At 45.0% G+C, this 24548-nt stretch overlaps 1 protein-coding gene across 1 annotated transcript in view; it reads left to right on the forward strand.

Annotated features, from left to right (window-relative positions):
- pcca (propionyl-CoA carboxylase subunit alpha) overlaps positions 1 to 24548 on the forward strand; it is a 437485-nt gene that overhangs the window by 405789 nt on the left and 7148 nt on the right. The window contains exon 22 of the mRNA XM_033023091.1: positions 5961 to 6101. Within this exon, the coding sequence (XP_032878982.1) occupies positions 5961 to 6101 (141 nt within the window). The remainder of the gene's footprint in view (positions 1 to 5960; positions 6102 to 24548) is intronic.

A 24548-nucleotide genomic window follows, 5' to 3' on the forward strand; every position in this document is an offset into this window, starting at 1 on the left:
CCCAGGAATTTGAAGTTTTTTACTCTTTCCACCATCGTATAAACAGCGTGTAGTCCCTCTCTAACGCCACCCAGGCACGGACGTAAACCCAGAAAAGAGGCAGGCAGCCGGCTTGGGCAGAGCCCTCTTCTGCTTGGCGCCGTGACTCGCGGATGGCCAGCTTGGCCAGGCCGTGGTAACCAGCTTTTTAAATATTTTTTGTTCACAAAGTGTATTCAATTATTAAAAATATGATTTACAATACAATAAAACAAAACAGAACCCACCACCATAATACAAGGCAAACAAATATACTAAATAAACTACTATATAACTATGTTACAATTCTTGTCAGTATGCATTCTATAAACACCAGCCTGACGTAAGTGTTTTTATTGTCCAAGTGGTCCAGTGCGGAGTGGAGAGCCAGTGAGATCGCATCCTCCATTGATCTGTTGTGATGGTATGTGAACTGCTGTGGGTCGAGGTTCTTGTCGAGGTAGTTGATATGCACCATAACCAACCTCTCAAAGCACTTCATCACCACGGACAATAGTGCCACTGGTCGATAGTCGTTGAGGCACGACACCTTACTCTTCTTGGGCACCGGTATTATTGATGCCCACTTAAAGCAGGTGGGAACCTCAAACCTCAATAATGAGAGGTTGAAAATGTCCGCAAAAACTCCAGCCAGTTGGTCTGCACAGGTTTTGATAACTCGACCGGGTATACCATCAGGTCCAGGCGCTTTCCGAGGGTTCAACCCCCCTGAAGGATCTTCTGAGGTCGGCCTCTGTGACTGTATGGGGGCTCGGGGAGACACATCAGTGTTCTCCCTTTCAAAGCGTGCATAGAACGCATTGAGCCCGTCTGGGAGTGATGCTTCGCTGTCACTTGAGCTGCCTCCTGATTTCGCCTTGTAGGAAGTGATGGCATTCAAGCCCTGCCACAGTTGCCGAACATCCGCGCCATCCTCCAGCTTTGAGCAGGTTTGTCCTTTTTGATGACCTCGTCAAGGTCATACCTGGCCTTATAGACCTCTGCGTCACCAGACCTGAATGCCCGGGATCTGGTCCTCAGAAGAATGTGGGTCTCCTGGTTCATCCAAGGCGATGTCACTCATGTTTTCCTTTTAAACAATACACCATGAAGTGTTTGAGAGGCTGGTAAACACGGCCAAGCCCCTCGGTGTCAAGTGGCCGTAAGACCTTAGACCTTCACCACTGTACCTTAGTAGTGATTGCATTCCAATTCAATTCTGCCCTTAACAATGAGTGGATTCTATTGGCTTTCATTTTGAGCAGCTGTTCCCATCCCCAATGGTCCACTAACTGTTGTAACTATAATTCATATCTTTGTATATATATATATATATCTGATAAGGGGGCAGAGTAAGGAGATGATCATAAGAGAATGCTGTCAATGGGCACGTTCCACAGTGCGGGATTGCGTGCTGAGGGCTCATTGAATTGGGATGCAACCACTACTAAGTTACAGTGGTCTAAGGTCCTACCGTCACTTGACACGGAGGTGCTTGGCCGTGTTTAACAGCCTCTCAAACACTTCATGGTGCATTGTTTGAGAGGAAAACATGAGTGACATTGTAGGACCTGATGGTTCAACGAACATACAGAAGGATTTGTCCTGGTCCTATTTACTGTATATAGAGCATCAAACATTACACCCCACAATATCCTAACTGACCATGATAAGCAACTATGCCTTTGCCTGCATATGGTCATTCCCTGTTCCCTACCTATTCAAGTATCTGCTCAAATGCCTCTTAAATATTCCTATTATATCTGCTGCCACCATTTCCCCAGGCACCTATCATTCACTATAAAAAAGCTTCTTGTAATTCTCATTTAAACATCCCATATCATCTTAAAAATGTCCTCCAGTATTTGAATATTATGAATAAAGTGTATTTTGGAATAAAAATATTTTGGGCATGTCTTGGATTTTGCCAAAGTTTGCCGAATAGCTCCTCATTTAGATGCCTTTGAATTTACAGGGACTGTTTGTGCAAGTTAATCACTGTTTAACTAACGTCTTCAAGCAGTACTGGATTTAGGTTTAATCCCTTTGTAAAGGCTGGCAGCAAGTCTAACATTCAAAATGTAATGCTTTGCATCACTAATTGTAACTTTAAGTCACGAGAGACTGAGCACACAATTCATGCTGATCATCACTGAGCACGACTGACCATCGCTGAGGGTGACAACGCTGTTGGAGAAGCTATGTTTTAGATGAGAAGTTAAACCAACATCCTGCCTGCCTTTTCATAGTAGAGGCTCTTTTCGGTGTCCTTTATTCCTGACCTCAACCATTATCTTCAGAAACCGATGGGTTATCCCATCACCAGTTGTGGTATTAGTGCCACTTTCTCAACAATATAGCAGCAAATGCACGTCAAAAGAATACCCATGCAGACCTGATGACGCAGCATAGTATGGGACTATTTGAATATCTCCTGGAGTAGCAAAGTGGACCAAATGGCCCTTGATCTGCGAGGTTGTAGTCTACTATCCTTGTGTGGAGAGATACGGAAATGTTCCATGCCCTGTTCTGCTTTCTCAGCAGATTGTACTTGAGTTTGACTTGATTGTATCTATGTACGGGTATATCTGATCTGCGTGGATAGCATGCAAACAAAGCTTTTCTCTGTATCTTGGTACACGTGTCTATAATAAATGTAAACCTAAAATCATACCCTTGGGTGAAATATCAGTACCAAAGAAGAGACAAGAATAGAAAAAAAAATCAATTTCATTTTTTGGTTTTGAAAATCTGAAATCTCAACCGATGTATAGTCTTAAAGAACAGGGTTTAAGTGGATAATGTTCCTCAGCCTAGTTCTGGGGAAGGGAAGTGGGATTCAGGCTGAAGAGCCCTTGTGAGTTGCACTGTCTCTGGTTGCCTGAGATGAGAGGTAGCCTTGCTGCTACCACCACACCTACCTGCTCACTGCTTTAATCCCATGCGGTCTAAGTGCCAAGAAATTGAGTACGCTTCACGCAAATCAAGAGACCAAAAATAATAGAGCAATTAAAACGACTGTTAGTTAATATCTTCCAATTCCTACCGGACCCAGTTTATATGTTAATTTTATATTGGGAGAGATTTTCAGCAGTGACTGCTGCCATCTGCAGGAGCTACATTGCATGATAGAGACGGACATTTTCATATTTTAAACTGATGTGTAACTAATCTATTCGGAATAAAAACATCTGGAATTAATTTATGTATTGTTTTGTAGAAGATCCTGTGTTGATATGTCTGAACTGCACGAGGGTGACCTGAGGAGTTTAGTTTAGTTTAGAGATACAGCGCGCAAACCGGCACTTGGACCCACCAAGGTTGCGCCGACCAGCAATCCCTGTACACTAGCATTATCCTACACTCACGGGGACAATTTATAATGTTTACTGAAGTTAATTAACCTACAAACCTGTACGTCTTTGGAGTGTGGGAGAAAACTGGAGCACGCCATGGGGGAAATGTACAAACTCTGTACAGACAGCACCCGTAGCCAGGGTTTAACCTGGGTCTCTGGTGCTGTAAGGCAGCAACTCTACAGCTAAGTCACCATGCCGTCCCAATGGTGATTTTCACCCCTCACTCCCTCTGAGCAGGTGGACATCTGTGTCTATCCTGCAGGTGGTGACAATGAAAACCAAGTCTTCTTGGCTCAGATGCTAATGTTATCCTCATCAGGTGGTTTTATAGCTCTTCACTGAACTCTTCCGTTGGGGGCAGGTTCTGCACTGCACACCCTTCTGGAACCTGCCCAACCCTGCTACCTATGTTATAACTCTCTGCCCCATTAACTATCATGTGTGTGATGATTATTGTTGGTTTATACATTTTCATATTTCTCTGTGACCTCTTTCATCTCCCAGATAAAAAAACAGAAATTGCTGAAAATACTCAGTAGGTCAGGCTGTATCTGTGGAAAAGAAAGCCAACGTTTCAGGTCGAAGACCATCCTTTAGAACTGGAAATGAGACAAAACCAGCCTGTGAAGTTGCATGGAGGGTGGGAGAGCGGGATGTCTCAGAGAGGGTAAAACTGGGGAGACCTTGGGGATAACCTGTTAACAAGATTAGGGAACAGTTAGAAAGTGGGAGCATAGATAAAAGACCATGGAGGTTGCAAAATGCTGATCAGGAGGACAAACTCAGCAGGTCAGTCTGGGCATGCCCTCCACTCCCAGGAGACCCAGGGGAAAACATGTCAAAAGACCAAAAAGGGATCGTAAGAGGCATAAACAAACAGGCTGAGCCAATATCACAATTGGACAACTGACAGAGTCATAGAGTGAAGCAGTGTGGAAACAGGCACTTCGGCCTGACTTGCCTACAGCAGCCAACATGTCCCAGCTACACTAGTCCCACCTGCCTGCATTTGGTCCATATCCCTCCAAACCTGTTCTATCCATGCATCTGTCTAACTGTTTCTTAAATGTTGGGATAGTCCCAGCCTCAACTACCTCCTCTAGCAGCTTGTTCGATACATCCTCCACCCTTTGTGTGAAAAAGTTACCCCTCAGATTCCTATTAAATATTTTCCCCTTCACCTTAAACCAATGTCATCTGGTCCTTGATTCACCAACTCTGGACAAGATACTCCGTGCATGTACCGATCTATTCCTCTCATGATTTTATACACCTCTATAAGATCACCCATCCTCCTGCGCTCCAAGGAATAGAGTCCAAAAGACTTAACCTCTCCTTATAGCCCAGACCCTCTAGTCCTGGCAACAATGATACACAACAAAATCAAGCTACTGGAAGTTGCGAACACTGAAATCGGTACATTAGATTGGAAGAAATGCAACTTCAGCTGGAAAGACTAATTGGTCCCTGGAAGATGGGAAGTGAAGAGATGAAAGGACAAATGTTGCATCACCTGCAGTTGCAAGGGAAAGTGATGTAAGCTGGGCAGGTTGGTGGGAAAGGAAGAGTGAACTGGGGAATCTCGAAGGGAATGGCTCCTGAGAAATGTGAACAGGGTTGAGAGGGGGGAGGATGTGCTGGGTAGTGGATGTCTTTGGTGCTGGCGGAAACTGGTGAATGCGAAGGCTGATAGGATGGAAGGTGAGGACCAGGAAACTCTATCCTTATTTTATCGCAGTGCAAAGGGGTTGAAGGCAGAGCCACGAGAAATAGATGAGATGCAGTTATGGACTTTGTTTACAATGGTGGAGGGATACCCATGATTCAGAGGCATCTGAATGGAAACTCTCAGTATCAGAGCAAATGCGACAGAGACTGGGGAACTAGGAGAATGGAATAGAGTCCTTATAGGAAACAGAATGGAACAAGGAGTAGTTAAGATAGTTATGGGAGCAAGTAGGTTTGCAATGGATGCTCCCTGATCTTCACATCAGTATCACATGGGCGGCACAGTGGCACAACAGTAGAGTTGCTTCCTTACAGCGCCAGAGACCTGGGTCCGATCCTGACCACGGGTGCTGCCTGTACATTCTCCACGTGACCGTGTGGGTTTTCTCCGGGTGCTCCAGTTTCCTCCCACACTCCAAAGATGTACAGGTTTGTAGGTTAATTGTCTTTAGTAAAACATTGTAAAATTGTCCCTAGTGTGTTAGTGTACGGATGATCACTGGTCAGCGCGGACTCGGTGGCCCAAAGGTCCTGTTTCTACGCTGTATCTCTAAAATCTGAAGTAAAGGAAGTTTTACACATTGTGCAAATGGCAGTGAGGTGCTCTCATTTGAAAGGCAGCTCTGGTGATAATGGAACTGTTCTTCATTGCTGCCCTAGGTTTTGTGCTTAACTTTCTAAAAGTGCCTTGCATCCAAATGAAGTTAGGGATGGCAAGCACAGAGTCAGTACAAATATATTGTTACAGTGGGGTAAAATCTGCACGTTGAGAATGAAGTTTTCTTGGCAATATGATATGCATAACTTTCTTCAAGTGCAAAACCTATTTGAAAACTTTGTGTTCCTTGATTCTAGTACAAAGTCCAAGTGCTGACCCAGCTAGCAGCAGAGCTGAATAAGTACATGCCTGAGAAGGTGCTGGAGGACGTTGGCAACAGTATAATGTCACCAATGCCTGGAACAATTGTCAGTATAGACATTGCAGTTGGAGATGAGGTAAGTGGTATTGCCATGTTTGCTGCAATTACTTTCTTTGTTATGTATTTGAAGCTGAACCACACAGAGCCAAGCTATTTATCTTTACACAATTTCAGAGTTCTGATTTTGTATGAATTTATATTTGGCATGAAGTCATCTTTGATTCCCGATTTTTGATGCTTTCAATCCGTTGGCTGGTTTGCAATTACAAACTGCATCATCCAGGCTATTCATGGCAATGTATAGTCTATTTAGACAGCATACCCCAGTAAATAATCTGCAGATATTTACACAGCGTAACCAACCGAACAGTTGAAAAGAGTCTTGGCTGAAATGGTGTTATAGATTTGCAGTGGAATCCCGCAGAGCTTGGTGCAAAGAGCCAATGTGTGGGTGGTGTTGGGGAACTCCATGGTAGGACAACCTGCTCTGAAATTGGAGTAAATAGGCAGCTATAACAAGCTGTGAAGAAACCAAACATAAGATGGTCTTTATTGCACGGGGTTTGGAGTTTAAAAATAGGGAGGTTTTGTTCCAGTTGCACAGGGTGTAGGGTGAGGTCACACCAAGAATATCGTGCACAGTTTTGGTCCCCTTCCCTAAAAAATAAAGGTAGCGTACCACTGGAGGCAGTCCAAAGGAGTCCACTAGGCTAATTCCTAGAATGAGGGGTGACCTCTCAAGAGAGGCTGGACATTTTGGATTTATATTCCTTGGTGTTTAGAAGAATTTGGGGTGATTTAGTGGAACATGTCAGAAACTAAAGGGGGCTTGACAGGATATTTGTTGAGATGCTTCATATGTGGGATAATCTTGAACAAAGGCACACAGTTATAAGACTGGTCTTTTAAAATAGTGGTGCATAGAAATATTTTTTCGTGGAGGGTGATGAATCTCTGGAACTTTCTGGACCATAGAGTTGTGAAGGCTGGATCAGCAGAAACAATGAAAGTGGAGGAACTGGCACAAAAAAGGAGTTGGGGTCAGCAGAGATCAGCCACAATTATACTGAATAGCAGGGCAGGCTTAGGGAACAAAATGGCCTGCTCCTGCTCCTGGTTTCTTGTGTTCTTCTGCAGTTGTATAGGGCTCTGGTGAGACCACATCTGGAGTATTGTGTACAGTTTTGGTCTCCTAATTTGAGGAAGGACATCTTTGTGATTGAGGCAGTGCAACGTAGGTTCACGAGATTGATCCCTGGGATGGCGAGACTGTCATATGAGGAAAGAATGAAAAGACTAGGCTTGTATTCACTGGAGTTTAGAAGTATGAGGGGGGATCTTATAGAAACATATAAAATTATAAAAGGGCTGGACAAGTTAGATGCAGGAAAAATGTTCCCAATGTTGGGCGAGTCCAGAACCAGGGGCCACAGATTTAGAATAAAAGGGAGGCCATTTAAGACTGAGGTGAGAAAAAACGTTTTCACCCAGAGAGTTGTGAATTTGTGGAATTCCCTGCCACAGAGGGCAGTGGAGGCCAAATCACTGGATGGATTTAAGAGAGAGTAAGATAGAGCTCTAGGGACTAGTGGAGTTAAGGGATATGGGGAGAAGGCAGGCACGGGTTATTGATTGGGGACGATCAGCCATGATCACAATGAATGGCGGTGCTGGCTCAAAGGGCCGAATGGCCTCCTCCTGCACCTATTTTTTATGTTTCTGTTGTGAGTTCTGGAACAACGAGCTGCCAACAAGATTAATTTTATCTCCGATAGGCTGACAGAAAGAATAAATAGAACAAAATGGAGAGGTTCATTAAAAAGTACAAGCAGCGATGAGTGTAATTTAAACAGGTTAGCATAGAAATTGAACTAATTTCCAGCAGAACATTGCAAATGCGCCTTCATCAATATTCTGTACTAGAGGTGAAAATCACATGCACAGTGCGGCTAATTTGCCTCTTGCAAAGGCAAAGGCTTTGTGATTTAATTGAGCACTTTTATCCAGTGCAATGAATTCTTATTAAATGCTGTTGCCATAGGACATGAACTCTATTGTGTACCTAGAGAGCAAGTAAGGCTGGTCTGATAGAAGGACAGTGAGAGAGAGAGAGAGAGAGAGGAGTTGAAACACCAAACTGCAGTCTGAGGGTGTCTGGCTAATAGGCTTGGCTGAAGGATGGGCGCTGTGCGTAACCACCATTTTTAAGCACACCAAGGGTTGTGATAACAACCCTCTTTGGGCAGTAAACCTTTGGGGTATGCTGTCAGTTAATGTTGCCACTTGGCAAGATCAGAGGTGCAGGTATAGTGAGAGCTTCCTGTCGCATTCCCACCATCCTCCTTTTGAAAGATGATGAGCTGAATTGACAGGAAAATCAGCTCAGCCATGGGCCTGCGAAGAAAAATAGAGTTAACTGTTCGGTAGAGCACTCTCCTGCTCTTTTTCAAAATTGTGCTATGGGATCTTTTTCCATAGTCTTGCACAACACAAAATCTGCTGCAATTCTGGTTTTAGTGTTGCCTGAATGGCCACGGGCAAATTAACACAATGAAAATACCTGCGAGAGTACAACCCTAGTTCCACATTCCTAATTCTGATGGTACTGCACTATTGCCCGACTTAAGTGCTGAGTTAAGATATTGTGCTGAGTTAAGATATTCTCTCAGATCAAGGTTGAACCACAACCCTTTTGACCCAGAGTCGAGAGAGTGGCCCCCAAGCCACAACTGACACTCAGAGCTCTACCTAATTTTTTTAGAGAACTTCAGTACTTTAATCCGTGCCCATCTGTTGCTGTGCGAATCTGTCTGTTCCAGGTATCTTCATTGTGTTAATTTGACCTTGTCCACTCACTGAAACCAGAATCGCAGCACATTCTGTGTCGTGCAAGACTGTAATCCTTCAAAGGAACTTTGGGTTTAAGAAATGAGGTTCACTACCATACAGATTATGTTAAAACACAGGCATGACTGAGGAAATGAAATCAGGAATAAGTACTTCGCACCTGGTACCGAACTTTCTATCCTACATTATACATCCTTGGCTAGGCTTTTCCATTGTTTCATTCGCTGGCAGATTGCACTCAGCTATGACATATTGCATACTGTTTTGAAAGCACAGTTAGCTGATTTTTACTCAGACTGCTGGTAAAAAATAAGAGCAATAGTTACCAGAGGAAGTCACATTTTTATTGATCAAGTGGAACTCAGCAATATTTTAAGCAGCTAAACCATTTCTAAGCAATCAGTGTTGCGGTTGAAACTTAGGGTTTGGGTCGGGGGATGGTTTAAATGACGCAGTGGTCTCAATGATCATCACTGTTGCATGAGCATTAATGGAAGAACACTAATGAAAGATTGTTTTGGCAAGGGTGACGCTATCTGTGCACCATCCAATAAACCTCTGTTTTAAAAGAATGGTGAAACATGCAGGCTGCCTTTGTGCAGAGTGGGGAGCAGAAGAGCACAAAATGTGCAAAGCAAGCCTCTGTGCTCCTGGAGGAACAGGCTGAGAGCGAGGCCAGGTTGGTAATGGATGTGCTCTCTTTCTTCCTGCAGCTGCTTATTCTTCCTGGAAGCTTTGAGCAGTGAACATAATCTGTGCCATGGTGACCCGTGCGTATTGTCAGTGTTAATTGTGCAGCCTTAATTACCAAACCCATTGGCAACGTTGAAAAGGATTTAGTTAATTCCTTCCTTTTTAGTGTCAACCTCTTGAATTGAGATTTTGAGTCCTGAGTCAGTGCCAGCTATCTGTGCATAGTAACAAGTGCCTCTGATTGCACGGTGGACTTGGCAGCCAGCGGAGCTGTTTCACACCATACAGATGTTTGGCTGGGGATGAAAAGGGAGCCTATGGTCTATTGTCAATAATCTATCTTCCTGTATCCTATGAATTTCTATGGGATTTCGGCATATGGTTGAGGGAACCCTTCCCATTTGGTTCAGCACCACCGTGTGGCAGAGCTAACATTGTAAAAATAGCCCAGAAGTCATATAGTGTACAGAAGTCAGGGAGGCATAACATCAGTAAACCAATCCACTTTAAAAGGTTGCAATGGATGTAGAACTGTTGTGTATAACAACTTCCTTTGGTATGCAGTAACAGGATGAGGCAGGCCATTCAGCCCTTTGATCCTAGACTTGCAGATGGTTTACAACACCACTTGGCCTTTCATAATAGCTCCTCCGCCTTATTCCATCTTTCATCGGTTTGTGGCCCTGTAAGTGGAAACAACCACACGACTGCCCAGATCATCAACTGCCCATTTATACTGATTCCATTTCATTCCCCCACACATTCCCATCAACTCTCCCAGACTCTACTCCTCACCTAGACGCTCAGGAAATTTACAGTGGCCAATTCATCTAACTACAGGCATATCTTTGAGAAGATTGTGGTGTGAGGGGAACATGCAAACTGTATTCAGACAGCACCAGAGCTCAGGGTCAAGCCTGACTTGCTGGGAGTGAGAGGCAAGCGGCTCTACTCGCTGACCCACTCTACTATCCTTCTGGCTCTTCAAGTACGCACCCAAGCACTTTATACAAATTGCGAGGGTTTCTGCCTCTCCCGTACTTTTTGGAAGTAAGTCCCAAAACTCTACCATCCTCTGGATCTAAAGATATTCCCTTCATTCCATTTCCCTCTTCGTTTAAATCTGTATTATCTGTTTTGGGCTCCTGTTACTTTTTTAGTCAAAGGTATTTAGAATTGTGGGGAATAATTAGGTCTTTGGATTAAGCATTGGATTATGTTACAAGTCCTTCTTGACTTTATTAAATGTTAGAACAGGACTGAGCGGCCAAATGGCCTCCTTGTCCTTTGCAAACCAAAAGGCACAGAAACTTCAAATACAAAATCTTGCATGGAGGAAAATGGAAATAAAACAGAAAATGTTTGAAAGATTCAGGAGGTCAGTCAGTATCTGCAGAGAAACAAATTGAGTTAATGCATAAGGCCAATGACCTGGAAACCTGACTGGTAAATGCTAATGAGTTTAATTTGTAACTCGCAGGTAACTACAATAAATCCTCATTTTAACAAACCTCTTTATAACGGATTTTGATTATAGCAGACAGACATACTGCCGACATCAGCCCCGCCTTGCACTGCCGCCTCCATGGTCGCTCCCAGGCTCAGCTCCCGATGCCACCCCAGCTTGCGCCACCTCCCACTTACAGCCCTGGCAGCCCATGCCACTCCTAGATCACACCGCAGCCCCGGCCGCTTCCAGGCCCAGTTGCCGACGCCATCCGCGAGCTCGCAGTATCCATAGAGAGAGAAACAGAGTTAATACATTGAGTCAATGACTCATAAACTAGACTGGTAAATGATGATAAGTTTAATGAGTAACCAGCAGGTAATTACAGTAAACCCTGGTGTTAATAGACCTCTTTACAACAGATTACGGTTAAAGCTTGTGGACCAACCGATGGCTGCCGAAGCAACCCCTCACCTGCATCACCTCCCTGTTGGCTTCCAGGCTGGGCTGCGAACGCTGCCCACATCACCTCCCTGGCCACTCTCAGGCCAGACCTACTGCTGCCACCAGCGGCCCACACAGCTTCCTCGGCCGCGCCTGCCACCGCCACCACCACCATCACCACTACTGACCCTTCCCTGCACTCTACCCACCCGCAGTTATCAACACTGTAACCTTCTTGGTCTGTGCAATGTGTATTTAATTCCAAGACGAGTCCTGTTGCAAAATCCTCTGGGCTCCGCTCATTGACTAGATCAAGTTCAAGACATCTTCAAAAGACATCCATCTTAGTGCTCTTCAAGAGACCTAACACCACCTTCTTGATCTCAAAGTACCCTTGCATATTAGTATACCCCACACTGATCTCACTTTTTCCTGTGTCCTTCTCCTTGGTGAATACCGATGCAAAATACTCATTTACGATACGATAGAACTTTATTTATCCCTGGAGGGAAATTGATCTGCTAACAGTCATAAAATACAAAATACATGAAACATGAAATTAAGTGACAAGTGGAAAGTATTTGGGATGTGCAAAGATTTGGGGAGGGGAGTCAGTCTACCACATGACAGAAGGGGGAGGAGATGTACAGTTTGATAGTCACAGAGAAAAATAATCTCCTGTGGCGTTCTGTACTGCATCTTGATGGAACTAGTCTGTTGCTGAAGGTACTCAGGTTGGCTAGTGTGTCATGGAGGAGGTGAGCTGCATTGTAAAAGATGCTCTGCAGTTTGAGGAGTATCCTCCCCTCCAAGACCATCTCCTATGAATCCAGCTCTGCGCCCAGGGTGGAGCCAGCCTTCCTGATGAGTTAGTTAATCCTGTTGGCATCCGTGACCTTCGCCCTGCTGCCCCAGCAGACGACAGCAAAGAAGATGGCACTGGCTACCGCCGATTGGTAGAACATCTGCAGCATCTTGCGGCCGACATTGAAGGAGCGGAGCCTTCTCAAAAGGTACAGCTGGCTCTGCTCAATCTTGTACAGGGCCTCAGCGTTCCTGTACCAGTCCAGTTTACTGTCCCGGTACACTCCAAGGTATTTGTACCCCTTTGGTAAACTGCACATCCACATCATCGATAGAGACGGGGGACAGGGGTGTTCCTCTCCTCCTGAAGTCCACCACTAACTCCTTAGTCTTGTCGGTGTTGAGCTGCAGGTGATTCAGCCCACACCACTCAACAAAGTCGTTGACTACACCTCTTTATTCAGCTTTCCTCCCCTCACTGATGCAGCCCACAATTGCAGAGTCATCTGCAAACTTTGCTCGTGTATTGCCTGCAACCTCTGACTCTAACCATAAAATCCCTCCTTATTCTTGAGCTGTCTAATCCTCTACCTAGTTACTTTCTTGTTTTAAATGTATGTATTAAGTGCCATGGAATTTTCTTTAATCTGACTTGCCATTGACATTTTATTGCTCCTGTGACACTCGGAATTCAATGTTTGAGTTTTAGGAAATGTGACCAAAGATTTGGTCAAAGCTTTAAGTGCATCTTATTGAAACTGAGACAGGCAGATGTTTGGGGAGCAGTTTCCAAAATCTTGGGCTTGGGCAGCTGAAGGCATGACTGACATTAGTGGATAGATTAAAATCAATGACATGTAAGAGACTAGAATTGTAAGAGTGCACAGAGAGAAGAATACAATGATAGGGGAAGGCCACGGAAGGGGTTAAATCTGCCTGAGCTCATTAGTGTACTTGGAGGTGCATTGAAGAATCTCCATTTTGTTGCAATACACAGCATGTTACATGTAACAGAGTCAATCAGTCATCTTACATTTGGATCATTGGTATCGTTAATTGAAAATTGTACGAAACAGGTCAAGAGTTCAGGCTTCAGTGCAGGATCCAAAACGAAGTTTGACTGCATTTGTTGGTCATGAAGCAGAAAGATAAGGTGGGATACTGGGCGATTACAGAGAATGTTCACTTTAGTACAACCACATAACTGTCCAATGCATTTGTGCACACATGTAGGTCTGTGTGCACCCGCAGGTATTGTATGTAATTGTGTGTGTGTTTATTATCCACAGTAATGTTAAAATGCTTCCTATGTTTCAGCTCTTGTTTCATGACCTTGTGGCAGCAGTAACTGGGCTGGGCACTATGTTGACCTTCCCCTCTATTGCCTCCACTGATGTTTAGTTCTGAATCAGTATCTTTAATGAACTTTGTTTAGGATGTATTCTATCTGTATGTATGGAATGAACTAGATTACAAAATGCTTAAATTACATCAAAGGCACTGTTGAGGTTTATGGTAAACGGGAGGGTGAATTTGGAAGAGGTTGGGGAAGAATGCCAAACAAGCAGAACTCTGCCTGCTGTTATGCAACATGTCTAGTACACAGACTTGCATTGCTTCTCATGACCTCAATGTTTTGCACTGTTTGAAGTATAATCAGTGTTGTATGAAGAATGTTGTCTGAAACATGGTGATCCATATGTACAGCAAGATCCCAGAAAAGAGCATTGACCAGATTATAGTTATAGTGATGTTAATTAGGGATTAAACTTAATCAGGACAATTTTTGAAGATGGAATCTATTATTCTACTTCAGAGAGGAAACAAGGCTTTTGTTAATGACTCGTTCACAAGACAATGAAGATGACTATGTTCTGTGCTGGGTACCGCAGCTTGGATTATTAGCTCGAGCCACTGGAGTGAGACTTGAAGCCACGATGCTCAGACTCAGAATAATATTTCTCAGTCAGCTACAACTAGTGCACACTGGAAGGTTGAGTTATCAGCCCTCTGGGATTGCCCTGGAGCCAAAGGAATTGAAGACTAATTTCAGAGGCACTAGTGCGAGCAATACACAGGAAAAAATGACTGGAAACAAACAGTTGTTTCCTTGAACATTGACTTGTCTGAGTTGTAAAAGGAATTGGACATGATGCTGACTATTTAACTGACAGTCAACAATCACTGAATTAGGCAATGAATAGTTTGGTGAACAAAAGCAGCTGGACATGTTTGGCAAACAGTGGCAGGCATTTTGGAGTGGGTTGGGGGGGGGGGGGGGGGGGGGGTTAGTTAATCATTTGATAACACTTCCAGAAATTTTGTGTGGCCAAAGCTGGCAACTTCAGTGGAACTAAAAATCAGATGGGTCTGTATCGATAAAATTCTGCTGCTTTTGGTTTTTCCTATCTTGTTCCCCTCTCTTGTAAATATCCCCAGTGTCAGCGGCAATTGTTCAGCTTGATCTTTGCTTTGTAGTTAAAATTCAAATGTTGAATAGGAAATGGCATGTTTTATCAATATGATCTCAGGGTGTAAATTTTAGAGATCAATTGTTTCTGTCTACTACTGGTTCTCTGATAGCTCAAGCCTCTTCTCTCTACTTGAACTCCTCTAGACTTTCAGTTCTCTGCACTCCTTCAGTTCCAGTCTCTTGCATATCCTTCGTTTAACCACTCCATCGTGGGCAGCTGTGTCTTTAGGCTGGGATCTGGAGTTCCCTACCAAAACCTTCCCGTTACTCTGCCTCTCAGAAACCCTTAAAGCCCAGCTGAATTTCATTGTCTTGTGTAGCTCGGTATCGACATTTGTTTGATGCTCATTTCTGATAGGGTGTTTTACTTTATTAAAAGCACAATGTAAATGCAATTTGTTGATTCTCCACATCAAAGACTTTGAGGAAGTGGTGGTTTAAAAGAGTTTGAAAATGTTTGACTGAATGATTGTATTATTGAACAATAAGGGTAGTCGGTGAAGAATAGCGCAGAAGCATCGCTTGCAGAATTAAGTTAGTTGGTTAAGGATACAAGGATACAAAGGACATTTATTATCACATACACCAATTGGTGTTGTGAAATTTGACTTGCCATAAAGATCGCACACAAATAAAGATAAGACTCAACATTTAAGAATGTAACAATAAACATTAAAACATCCCCCCACAATGGTTCCCACTGTGAGGGAAGGCACAAAGTCCAGTCCTCATCCCCTTGTCCACCCATAGTCGGGCCTATTGAGGCCTCCGCAGTCGATGTTTCAGGCCCTCTCGCCAGGTGATGGTGCTCCGGTGTCGGGAGAACCCTCTCAGCGGCTTGGGACACCTGGAACGGCTGCTTAGTTAGTTTAGTTTATTGTCACATGTGCTGAGGTTTAGTGAAAAGCACGACACACTGGGGTAAAAATACTAAAGGGAAGGAAAAGAGGTTGGTAAAAAAAACCCCATAATAAATAAGTCCTCTAAACAAACAGACAAGTTAAAGTAAGTAAACTCTACTGATGAAAATCAAAATCCTAGTTCTCACTTTTTCCCCCCACATTGGTATTTTCACAAACGCAAGATAAAGTTACAGGACAATAATATAAACTGGAACAGCTGAAAATCGGCAGGGGAACAGTTCGGCTTTGGATTCCGTATTACCCGCAGGCATATTAAATGTCATTACATTTCAGGGTATAGCTGAAGCGAGCTGACGTTTTAGAATGAAATAATTTTGGTACGCACCCCTTGTTGGTGTTGAACAGCACGAGAACAGAAGGTGACATCGCAATTGGACCTACATGATCCTCTTAATGCCTTCTGTCAGTTTTGGCAGCTCAATACAGGGTGACACTGAACAAAAAGAAGAGGTGGCATTAACAAGCATTTCTCCAAAGAACTTTATGCTGCTTAAAAAACCTGCTGGAAGTTGCCTCCCTACCTCATTGATATAATTTGTGTTGGGAAGAGACACGATCGGCATTTCAAGCTATCAAAGTTGTTCTGTGGTGCTTTTGATACTGCTCTGTACAACAGATGCTCTGCTCTAATTGGACTGCAGATTTGACCCTGGCAGTGGGTTTTAGCTGTGAGTTTCATATTTATCGCTGTATTTTATTTGGCATGCATCTTATGAGCATGCATGCTAAAGTATTTTGTGGTCGGCATTTTCTAATGTCATGTGGGTTTAAAAAACCTGTGCTTCTTTGGTAATGTTCCAGTAGCAGGTAAACCCTAAATGCAATCAATCAGGAGGCTTTTTTTTTTCAATCCAGATACACAAATGACTGATGAACCTGTCTTTTGTATGAATGTTCAGCTCTGCAGAAAGCCATATGTCACTGGCACCATTTCCAGAGCAATCCTTTCCAGGCTGGAAGCATGTCAAGACAAAAAAAAAAAAGAAGCTCTTGTTTTCTATTATATTTTCCACTTGGTTGAAACAAAATCGATGCTGGAAAAAAAAAGTGGGGGAAATAAATCAGTAACTGGCCCTCACAATATTGAATGGCATTAGAACTTGCTTTTGGGGTTGATGCTGTTTGGGAGGTGTTGCGATGATGATGATGGTGTTTGGGAGTGGGGGGGGGGGGGGGGGGGGGGGGGGTGGTGCAGGAAATTCTAATGTGCTTTTCCATCTGTTCAAAACAGATCCCAGCCCATGATAGTGCACACTCCCTCATGAGGGAAAAGCACAGCTGTTACTGTATGCCACATCTAGTAAATGTATTATCCTCATCTCATATCTCCAAAATTATGCTGTCCTGTGCTCCACCCAGTCAGGCTGCAACCTTTAACTCAGACCTGTTTCAGCACGATCATTCTAGTAATATCACCTAAAATAGCCACACTTAATGTTTGTTTCCAAACTTAATTTACAAGGTTGCCCAAAATACCTTCGACATTGTTATGATCCAAACACATATGTACGTGTCTGCGTATTGTAGAGGTTGCAGCCCAGTGTGGTTAAATAGTAAGTTGAGAACATTGTTTTCTTGTTTTGTGTCCAATGCATCTACCAATAGTATTTTCCCTTGGCACCTAGTGCCATCTGTGGTTGTGTTTGTGGCAGTCAGTAGTTGAAGGACTTTAGGTAAAGGCTCCATGGAAAAGAAGCCTTACTAACCTTACTAAGCTCCAGCATCATCTTGGACTCTCACGGTCATTCAGCAGTTACTCCATGCAATGGGTGTGCACCGTCAAGAGCTAAAATAGGTTTATCCACCTATCATTCTGCATATAAAGTTTTAAGAGGACAGTCCCAGGAGAGGATCACTCAGTGGCAATAAATAGGCTTTGATAGATCTCCCTATCATTTGTAACTTTGTTTAATTGCACGGGGAAGAAATGCCAGTGAAGCTGGAAAGTTGGCAGCTTATATCCATTATAGTAATGTTGCGGGCCAGTAGCAAGCAGCTGGCCGTCTTTCCAATCACTCACAATTAATCATCAGTCGGAGATGTGTGGGAGAGCTTTGTGACATGCAAAATCTGGGCAACACCAAGGTCTGTGAAGTGAGTGGCCCCGGATTCTCTCCCTCCCCCGCTCCCCTTTCCTTTCACTGCTCCTCGTAGTCCAGGCAGACTGCGGCCTAATGAGTTGCCAGTTTGATAATCTGATGTGAATGTGAACTGTGACCTTATGTCAAAAAGGAGAGGGCTGAGTAAGCTGTATGAAAGATATGCATTTCTAATCAGCAACCCTTTACATCAATTAGAGGCAGAAAAGAAACTCATCAGCAGTGATTGGGTTCATCAGAAAGACTTCTCGGGCTTGTGACCATTTTGCAAGCAGAATGTTGAAGAGGCCTTGTCATAATCATCAAGTCTTCAACCGAATTATGAAATTGTTTTGAGATCTGTCCTTAATAGGAAGCACTGTTAATTTGCTAATTATTTGAGCTTTGTGTTAATGGTTTTCATTTATGAAAGGAATTGATCAGGTAAACTAGAAACTAGATCCTCTGATGTGCTGACACCAAACAAGTTATTGCTTATATTTTTCTCCATTCTGTGCAGCAGGAACAATGTCAAACTCTTTCACACAGGGTTCAGGTAGTGCAAAAGCGCCAGTACGGAGCATTTGGGCCGAATGGTACGTTTCTCAGTTATGCCTTCTGTGATGGATTTAACCAGTGCTTCTTGGACAGGAATTTTCAGTTGGAAAAACTGGCAGACACTAAGAAATGTTTGGAGATCGACAGAAGGTGGGGAGGTTTCAAAACCTTTGGGAAGCCTTTCACTTCAGTCCAATTCCTTGAGAGGCCAAGGGCTGGCTTAGCCCAGGCCAACAGATGGAGTATCTACTGCAGTGTTGTCAGAGAAGGTTGGGGAAGGCGAGTGGAGAAAACATAGACCATTTCCTGCTGATTCAGCTTGCGTTCCCTTCTCATCTGGGAAGTCCAGAAGGAGCACTGCAGCAGATGTGACTAGGCCAAGCAGCCCTGTCTCACACCAAAGAAGCAGGATGAAAGGAACAAATCCCTGACTCTCCGCACACAACTGGAGATACATAGAAACATAAAAAATCGGTGCAGGAGGAGACCATTTGGCCTTTCGAGCCTGCACCACCATTCATTGTGATCATGGCTGATCATCCACAATCAGCAACCCGTGCCTGCCTTCTCCCCATATCCCTTGATTCCGCTAGCCCCTAGAGCTCTATCTAACTCTCTTTTAAATTCATCCAGTGCATTGACCTGTACGGCCTTCTATGGCAGAGAATTCCACAAATTCACAACTCTCTCATCTCAGTTTTAAATGGCCTCCCCTTTATTCTTAGATTGTAGCCCCTGGTTCTGGACTCCCCCAACATTGAGAATTTTTTTCCTGCATCTTGCTTGACCAGTCCTTTTATATTTTTCTATACGTTTCTATAAGACATCCTCTCATCCTTCTAAATTCCAGTGAATACAAGCCCAGAATACATCACTGCTCTGCCACTTCCTCACCACCCGACCATTTAACCTCTTGCCCGCTATTGGAGGCACCCTGCCATAGACAAATGCATCATGGGTACATCGCGAGGGGCTAAATATGTAGTGTTCTACAATTAGTCATCTGCAGGTCATGTTTTAAACAGCAAAATAATCTGGAAATTGTGAATCAGTAGACTAAATGATTTGATTGGGTTGAGAAAGAGAGAATTTCCCCTTGTGGTCAAGTTCAGATCGGGGAAGAACCATGTAATTAAAAAATGAGGCATGTTGGAAAATGAACGGCATATTGACATGAAATAAACATGAAATAAATGGGTAATTCTCTTCATATACTAACAACCAGTGATCGCTGATTTGCGTATATTCACTGGTTGAGCGCCCACAGCCTTCCTGGGTAGAGAATTCAAAGATTCCTTGAAGGTGGCATCACGGATCAACAGAGTTGTCAAAATGGTGTTTAGCACATTGGCCTTCATCAGTCAGAGAGAGTATTGAGTATAGAAGTTGGGAGGCCATGTTGCAGTAGTATAAGACATTAGTGAGACCGCATTTAGAGTATTGTGTTCAGTTCTAGGCACCATATTACAGGAAGGATGTTGTCAAGCTGGAAATGGTACTGGGAAGATTTACGAGGATGCTGCCAGCACTCGAGGGTTTCAGCTATAGGGACAGGTTGAGCAGGCAGGGATTCCTTGGAGCGCAGGAGGATGAGGGGTGATCTTCTTGAGATGTATAAAATCATGAGAAGAATAGATCGGGTAGATACACAAGAGTCTTTGCCCAGAGTAGAGGAATCGAGAACCAGAGGGCATAGGTTTAAGGTGTAGAGGGAAAGATTTAATAGGAATCTGAGGGGTAACCTTTCCACACGAAGGGTGGTGTGTGTATGGAATGAGCTGCCACAGTAGGTATTTGAGGCAGGGACGATTGCAAATTTAAGAAAAAATGAGACAGGTAAATGGATAAGACAAGTTTGGAGGGATGCGGGCCAAATGCAGGCAGGTGGGACTAGTGTAGATGGGACATGTTGGTCGGTGTGGGCAAGTTGGGCCGAAGGGCCTATTTCCACACGGTATGACTCCATGGATTCCTGACTGATTCCTGGCTGCTGAGGTTATTGGCAGCTGCACTCCGGCCTTCACGAAGGTGATCATCTGGGTGGTGGGGCGTTCTCGTCTACAGCTGCTGATTTCCTCTACAGCTGGAATCAGCAGCTGTAGACGAGAACGCCCCACCACCCAGATGATCACCTTCGTGAAGGCCGGAATGCAGCTGCCAAAAACCACAGCAGTCAGGAATCAGTCAGGAATCCTGGCAACTGCGCAGGACTGGCAGCTTTCCATAGACCTGGTGAAACAGCTGCAGTTTCCACAGCACATTGCCACGACCACCCTGAGGCCAGATATCCTCCTGGTCTCAGAGGCGACCAAAAACATTGTCTTGTTGGAACTGACTGTGCCGTGGGAGGACCGTCTGGAGGAGGCCCACGAGAGGAAGATGGCCAAGTATGATGAGCTGGTCATAGACTGCCGCAAGCTGGGCTGGACGGCAAGGTGTATGCCTATCGAGGTTGGCTGCAGAGGTTTTGCAGGGCAATCGCTCTACAAAGCCTTGAGTGCACTGAGCGTAAACGGAATGGCGAGGAGAAAGGCCATCAAGAACATCACAGAGGCAGCGGAGAAGGCCTCGAGATGGCTCTGGATCAGGAGAGGAGGTCCTTGGGGAGGAGCGAATGCCACCTGAACACAAGTCGTGGTCTGATCAACCACGGCTGGGTCGCCTGGGTGAGGGTGTCTGATGTTGAAAGACCCGAAACACCCAATGACCCCAGGTTACATCACTGATGATGTGTTCAGGAGCATCTATGGATGTATTTGTATCAATCATGACTCTCTATGACTCTATTCGCCACCTGCCAAGTTCCTTAAAAATTGTGATTTCAATGAGATCATCCCTCATTCTTCTACAGTAAAGCATGTAAAAGCGGTGGCAGCTTGATCTCTCTTATAAGACATAGGAGCAGAATTAGGCCATTCAGCCCATCGAGTCAACTGCCATTCAATCATGGCTAATCTATTTTTCACCCACAATCTACTTTTCCTGTCTTCTCCCCATTACCTTTGACTCCCTACTTAAGAACCTATTAATCTCTGTCTTGTCTTGGCCTCCACAGCATCTGTGACAATGAATTCCACAGATTCGCCACCCTCTAGCTAAAGAAATTCCTTTTTCAATTCAAATTTGAAGATATGTCCTTTTATTCTGAGGCTTTGCTCTCTGGTCTGTACTCACCCATTACTGGAATCATCCGTTCCACGTACACTCTATCTCGGCCTATCATTAATGAGATCCCCCTCATCCTAAACTTCAGCGAGTCCGGGCCCAGAGCCTTCAAACGCTCCTCACACGTTAACCCAATCATCCCTGGGAACATTCTCGTAAAACTCTTCTGGACCCTCTCCTAAGCCAGCACATCATTCCTTAGATATGGGGCCCAAAACTGCTCACAATATACCAATTTTAAGGGCCTGTCCCACCAGCATGCGATTGCATGCGTCTAGCGCGACCAAACGTGGTGGCTTGAGGCGTACGGCGTCGCGGGGCCGGTCCCAATTCGAACCGCGGGGGCGTATGGAGTTGCGCGGGGCTGGTCTCGACATCATACTCACCAATCAGCTGGGCAGGAGGCGGGCCGACTGAATTTGGACGTCGCTCGGCATCGGGCGGTGACGTCATCACGCAACGCCACGCCGGGCGGTGACGACATCGCGCAACGCCACGCGCTAGGCGTACGCCGTAAAGACGCTGCATACGACGTCTAGACGCTGCGTACGAAGTCAAGGCGCTGCGTACACCCATCGAGACGCTGCGTACGGCCTCAATGCGGCTGCGGGCCGACAGGCCGTTGTCACGTGGGATTTTTGGACAGTGCAAGATTTTTGGAGCCCCGCGCAATGTCGGGACCAGCCCCGCACAACTCCATACACCTCCACCGATCGAAGTGGGACCGGCCCCGCGAGGCCGTACGCCTCAAGCGACCTCGTTTGGTCGCGCTAGACGCATGCTATCGCCTGCTGGTGGGACGGGCCCTGTAGTCCCACCAGCGCTTTATAAGGCCCCTGCATTACATCCATCATTTATATTCTAGTCCCCTCAAAATGAATGCTAACATTACATTTGCCCTCCTTACCGCTGATTCAACCTGCAAATTAACCTTTCGGGAAACCTGCACCAGCACTCCCAAGTCTTTTTGCACCTCAAATTTCTGAATCGTCTCTCAATTTAGAGATAAAGAACCATGAATGAAAGATACTCAAAAAAGTGACGATGATAAAGGAAACGGACCAATGTAAGCTGTTTGTAGAGTGAAAATGAGAAGCTAGTGTGACGTGTGGGGGCGGGATAGATAGAGAGGGAATGCCAGGGCTACCTACTGGGCTTCTGGCTCACCTGAAGTGAGAGAAATCAATATTCATGCCACTGGACTGTAAGCTGCCCAAGCGAAATATGAGATGCTGTTCCTCCAATTTGCAATTAACCTCACTCTGACAATGGAGGAGACCGAGGAGAGAAAGGTCTGTGTAGGAATGAGAATAAGAGTATAAGAGTTCACAGCTTGAATAACGGATACAGTAGATGAGGTTGGAGGAGGTGCAAGTGAACCTCTGCCTAACCTGAAAGGACTTTCGGGGTCCCTGGACAGTCGAGGGAGGAGGTATAGCGACAGGTGTTGCATCTTTTGCGGTTGCAGGGATAGGTACCTGGGGAGGGGATGGTTTGGGTGGGAAGGGATGACATAAGCAGGGAGTTGTGGAGGGAACGGTCTCTGCGGAAGGCGGAAAGGGGTGGAGATGGGAAAATGTGGCTAGTGGTGGGATCCCTTTGGAGGTGGCAGAAATTTTGGAGGATTATGTGTTGTATGCGACGGCTGATAGGGTGGAAGGAAAGGATTAGGGGGACTCTGTCTCTGTTGTGACTAGGGGGAGGGGGAACAAGGGGAGCGCTGCAGGGTACCGAGGAGACATGAGTGAGGGCCTCATCTATGATGGGAGAGGGAAACCCCCATTCCCTAAAGTATGTGGACATCTTGGATGTTCTTGTATGGAACACCTTATCTTGGGAGCATAGATGGGGGAATTGGGAGTAGGCGATAGAGTCTTTGCAGGAAGCAGGGTGGGAAGAAGTGTATTTGAGATAGTTGTGGGAGTCAGTGGGTTTGTAATAGACATCACTCAATATTCTATTTCTTATGATGGAGACTGTGAGAGCAAGAAAGGGGAGGGAAGTGTTGGAGATGGTCCAAGTAAATTTGAGTGCAGGATAAAAACTGGTGGTGAAGTTGATGAAGTCCATGAGTTCTGCATGGGTGCAGGTGGTAACACTGATACAGTCATCAATGTAATGGAGACAGAGTTCCGGGTTAGAACCAGTGCACGCCGAGAACAGGGATTGTTCAACGTACCCTACAAAGAGGCAGGCATTGCTGGGGCCCATGCGGGTGCTCATAGCTTTGCCTTGGACTTGGACGAAGGAGTCAAAGGAGTTGTTGAGGGTGAGGACCAGTGTTAGTAGAGTGAAATTAGATGGTTCTGTGGTCGAGGAAGAAACGGAGGGCTTTAAGGCCTTCCTGATGGCGGATTGAGGTGTAGAGTGACTGAACGTGCATAACAAAGATGAGGGAGTGGGGGCACGGAAAGCAGAAGTCATTAAAGTGATGAAGGGCATGTGAGGGATCTTGGACATAGGTTGGGAGAGATTGGACCATTGGATGGAGTTGAGGTACGTGGAAATCATTTCCGTGGGACAACACCTGTTGCTATACCTCCTCCCTCGACTGTCCAGGGTCGTTTCAGGTTAGGCAGAAGTTGTTGAGGGTGCACCTCCTCCAACTTCATTTACTGTATTCATTGTTCAAGATGTGGACATACATCGGCGAGACCAAACGCAGACTGGGCGATCATTTCACGAAACACCTTCTTCACTCGGCCTGCCTGAACCAACCTGATTTCCCGGTTGCTGGACATTTTAATTCTCCTTCCCATTCCTACACAGACCTTTCTGTCCTCGGTCTCCTGTCTCCTGCTTAGAGTGAGGCTAAAAGCAAATTGGAGGAATAGCATTTCATATTTCACTTGGGCACCTTACAGCCCAGTGGTATGAATATTGATTTCTCTCACTTCAGGTAGTCCCGGCATTCCCTCTCTCTCTATCCCTCCCCCACCAAGTCACACTAGCTTCTCATTTTCACCCCACAAACAGCTGACAATGGCCTGTTTCCGTTATCATCGTTACTTTTTTGCTTATCTTTTATTCATTGTTCTTTATCTCTCCACATCACCGCCTATATCTCTCATTTCCCTTATCCCTAACCTGT

Source organism: Amblyraja radiata, chromosome 6 (genome assembly GCF_010909765.2).
Source record: "Amblyraja radiata isolate CabotCenter1 chromosome 6, sAmbRad1.1.pri, whole genome shotgun sequence".
Classification (NCBI taxonomy): domain Eukaryota; kingdom Metazoa; phylum Chordata; class Chondrichthyes; order Rajiformes; family Rajidae; genus Amblyraja; species Amblyraja radiata.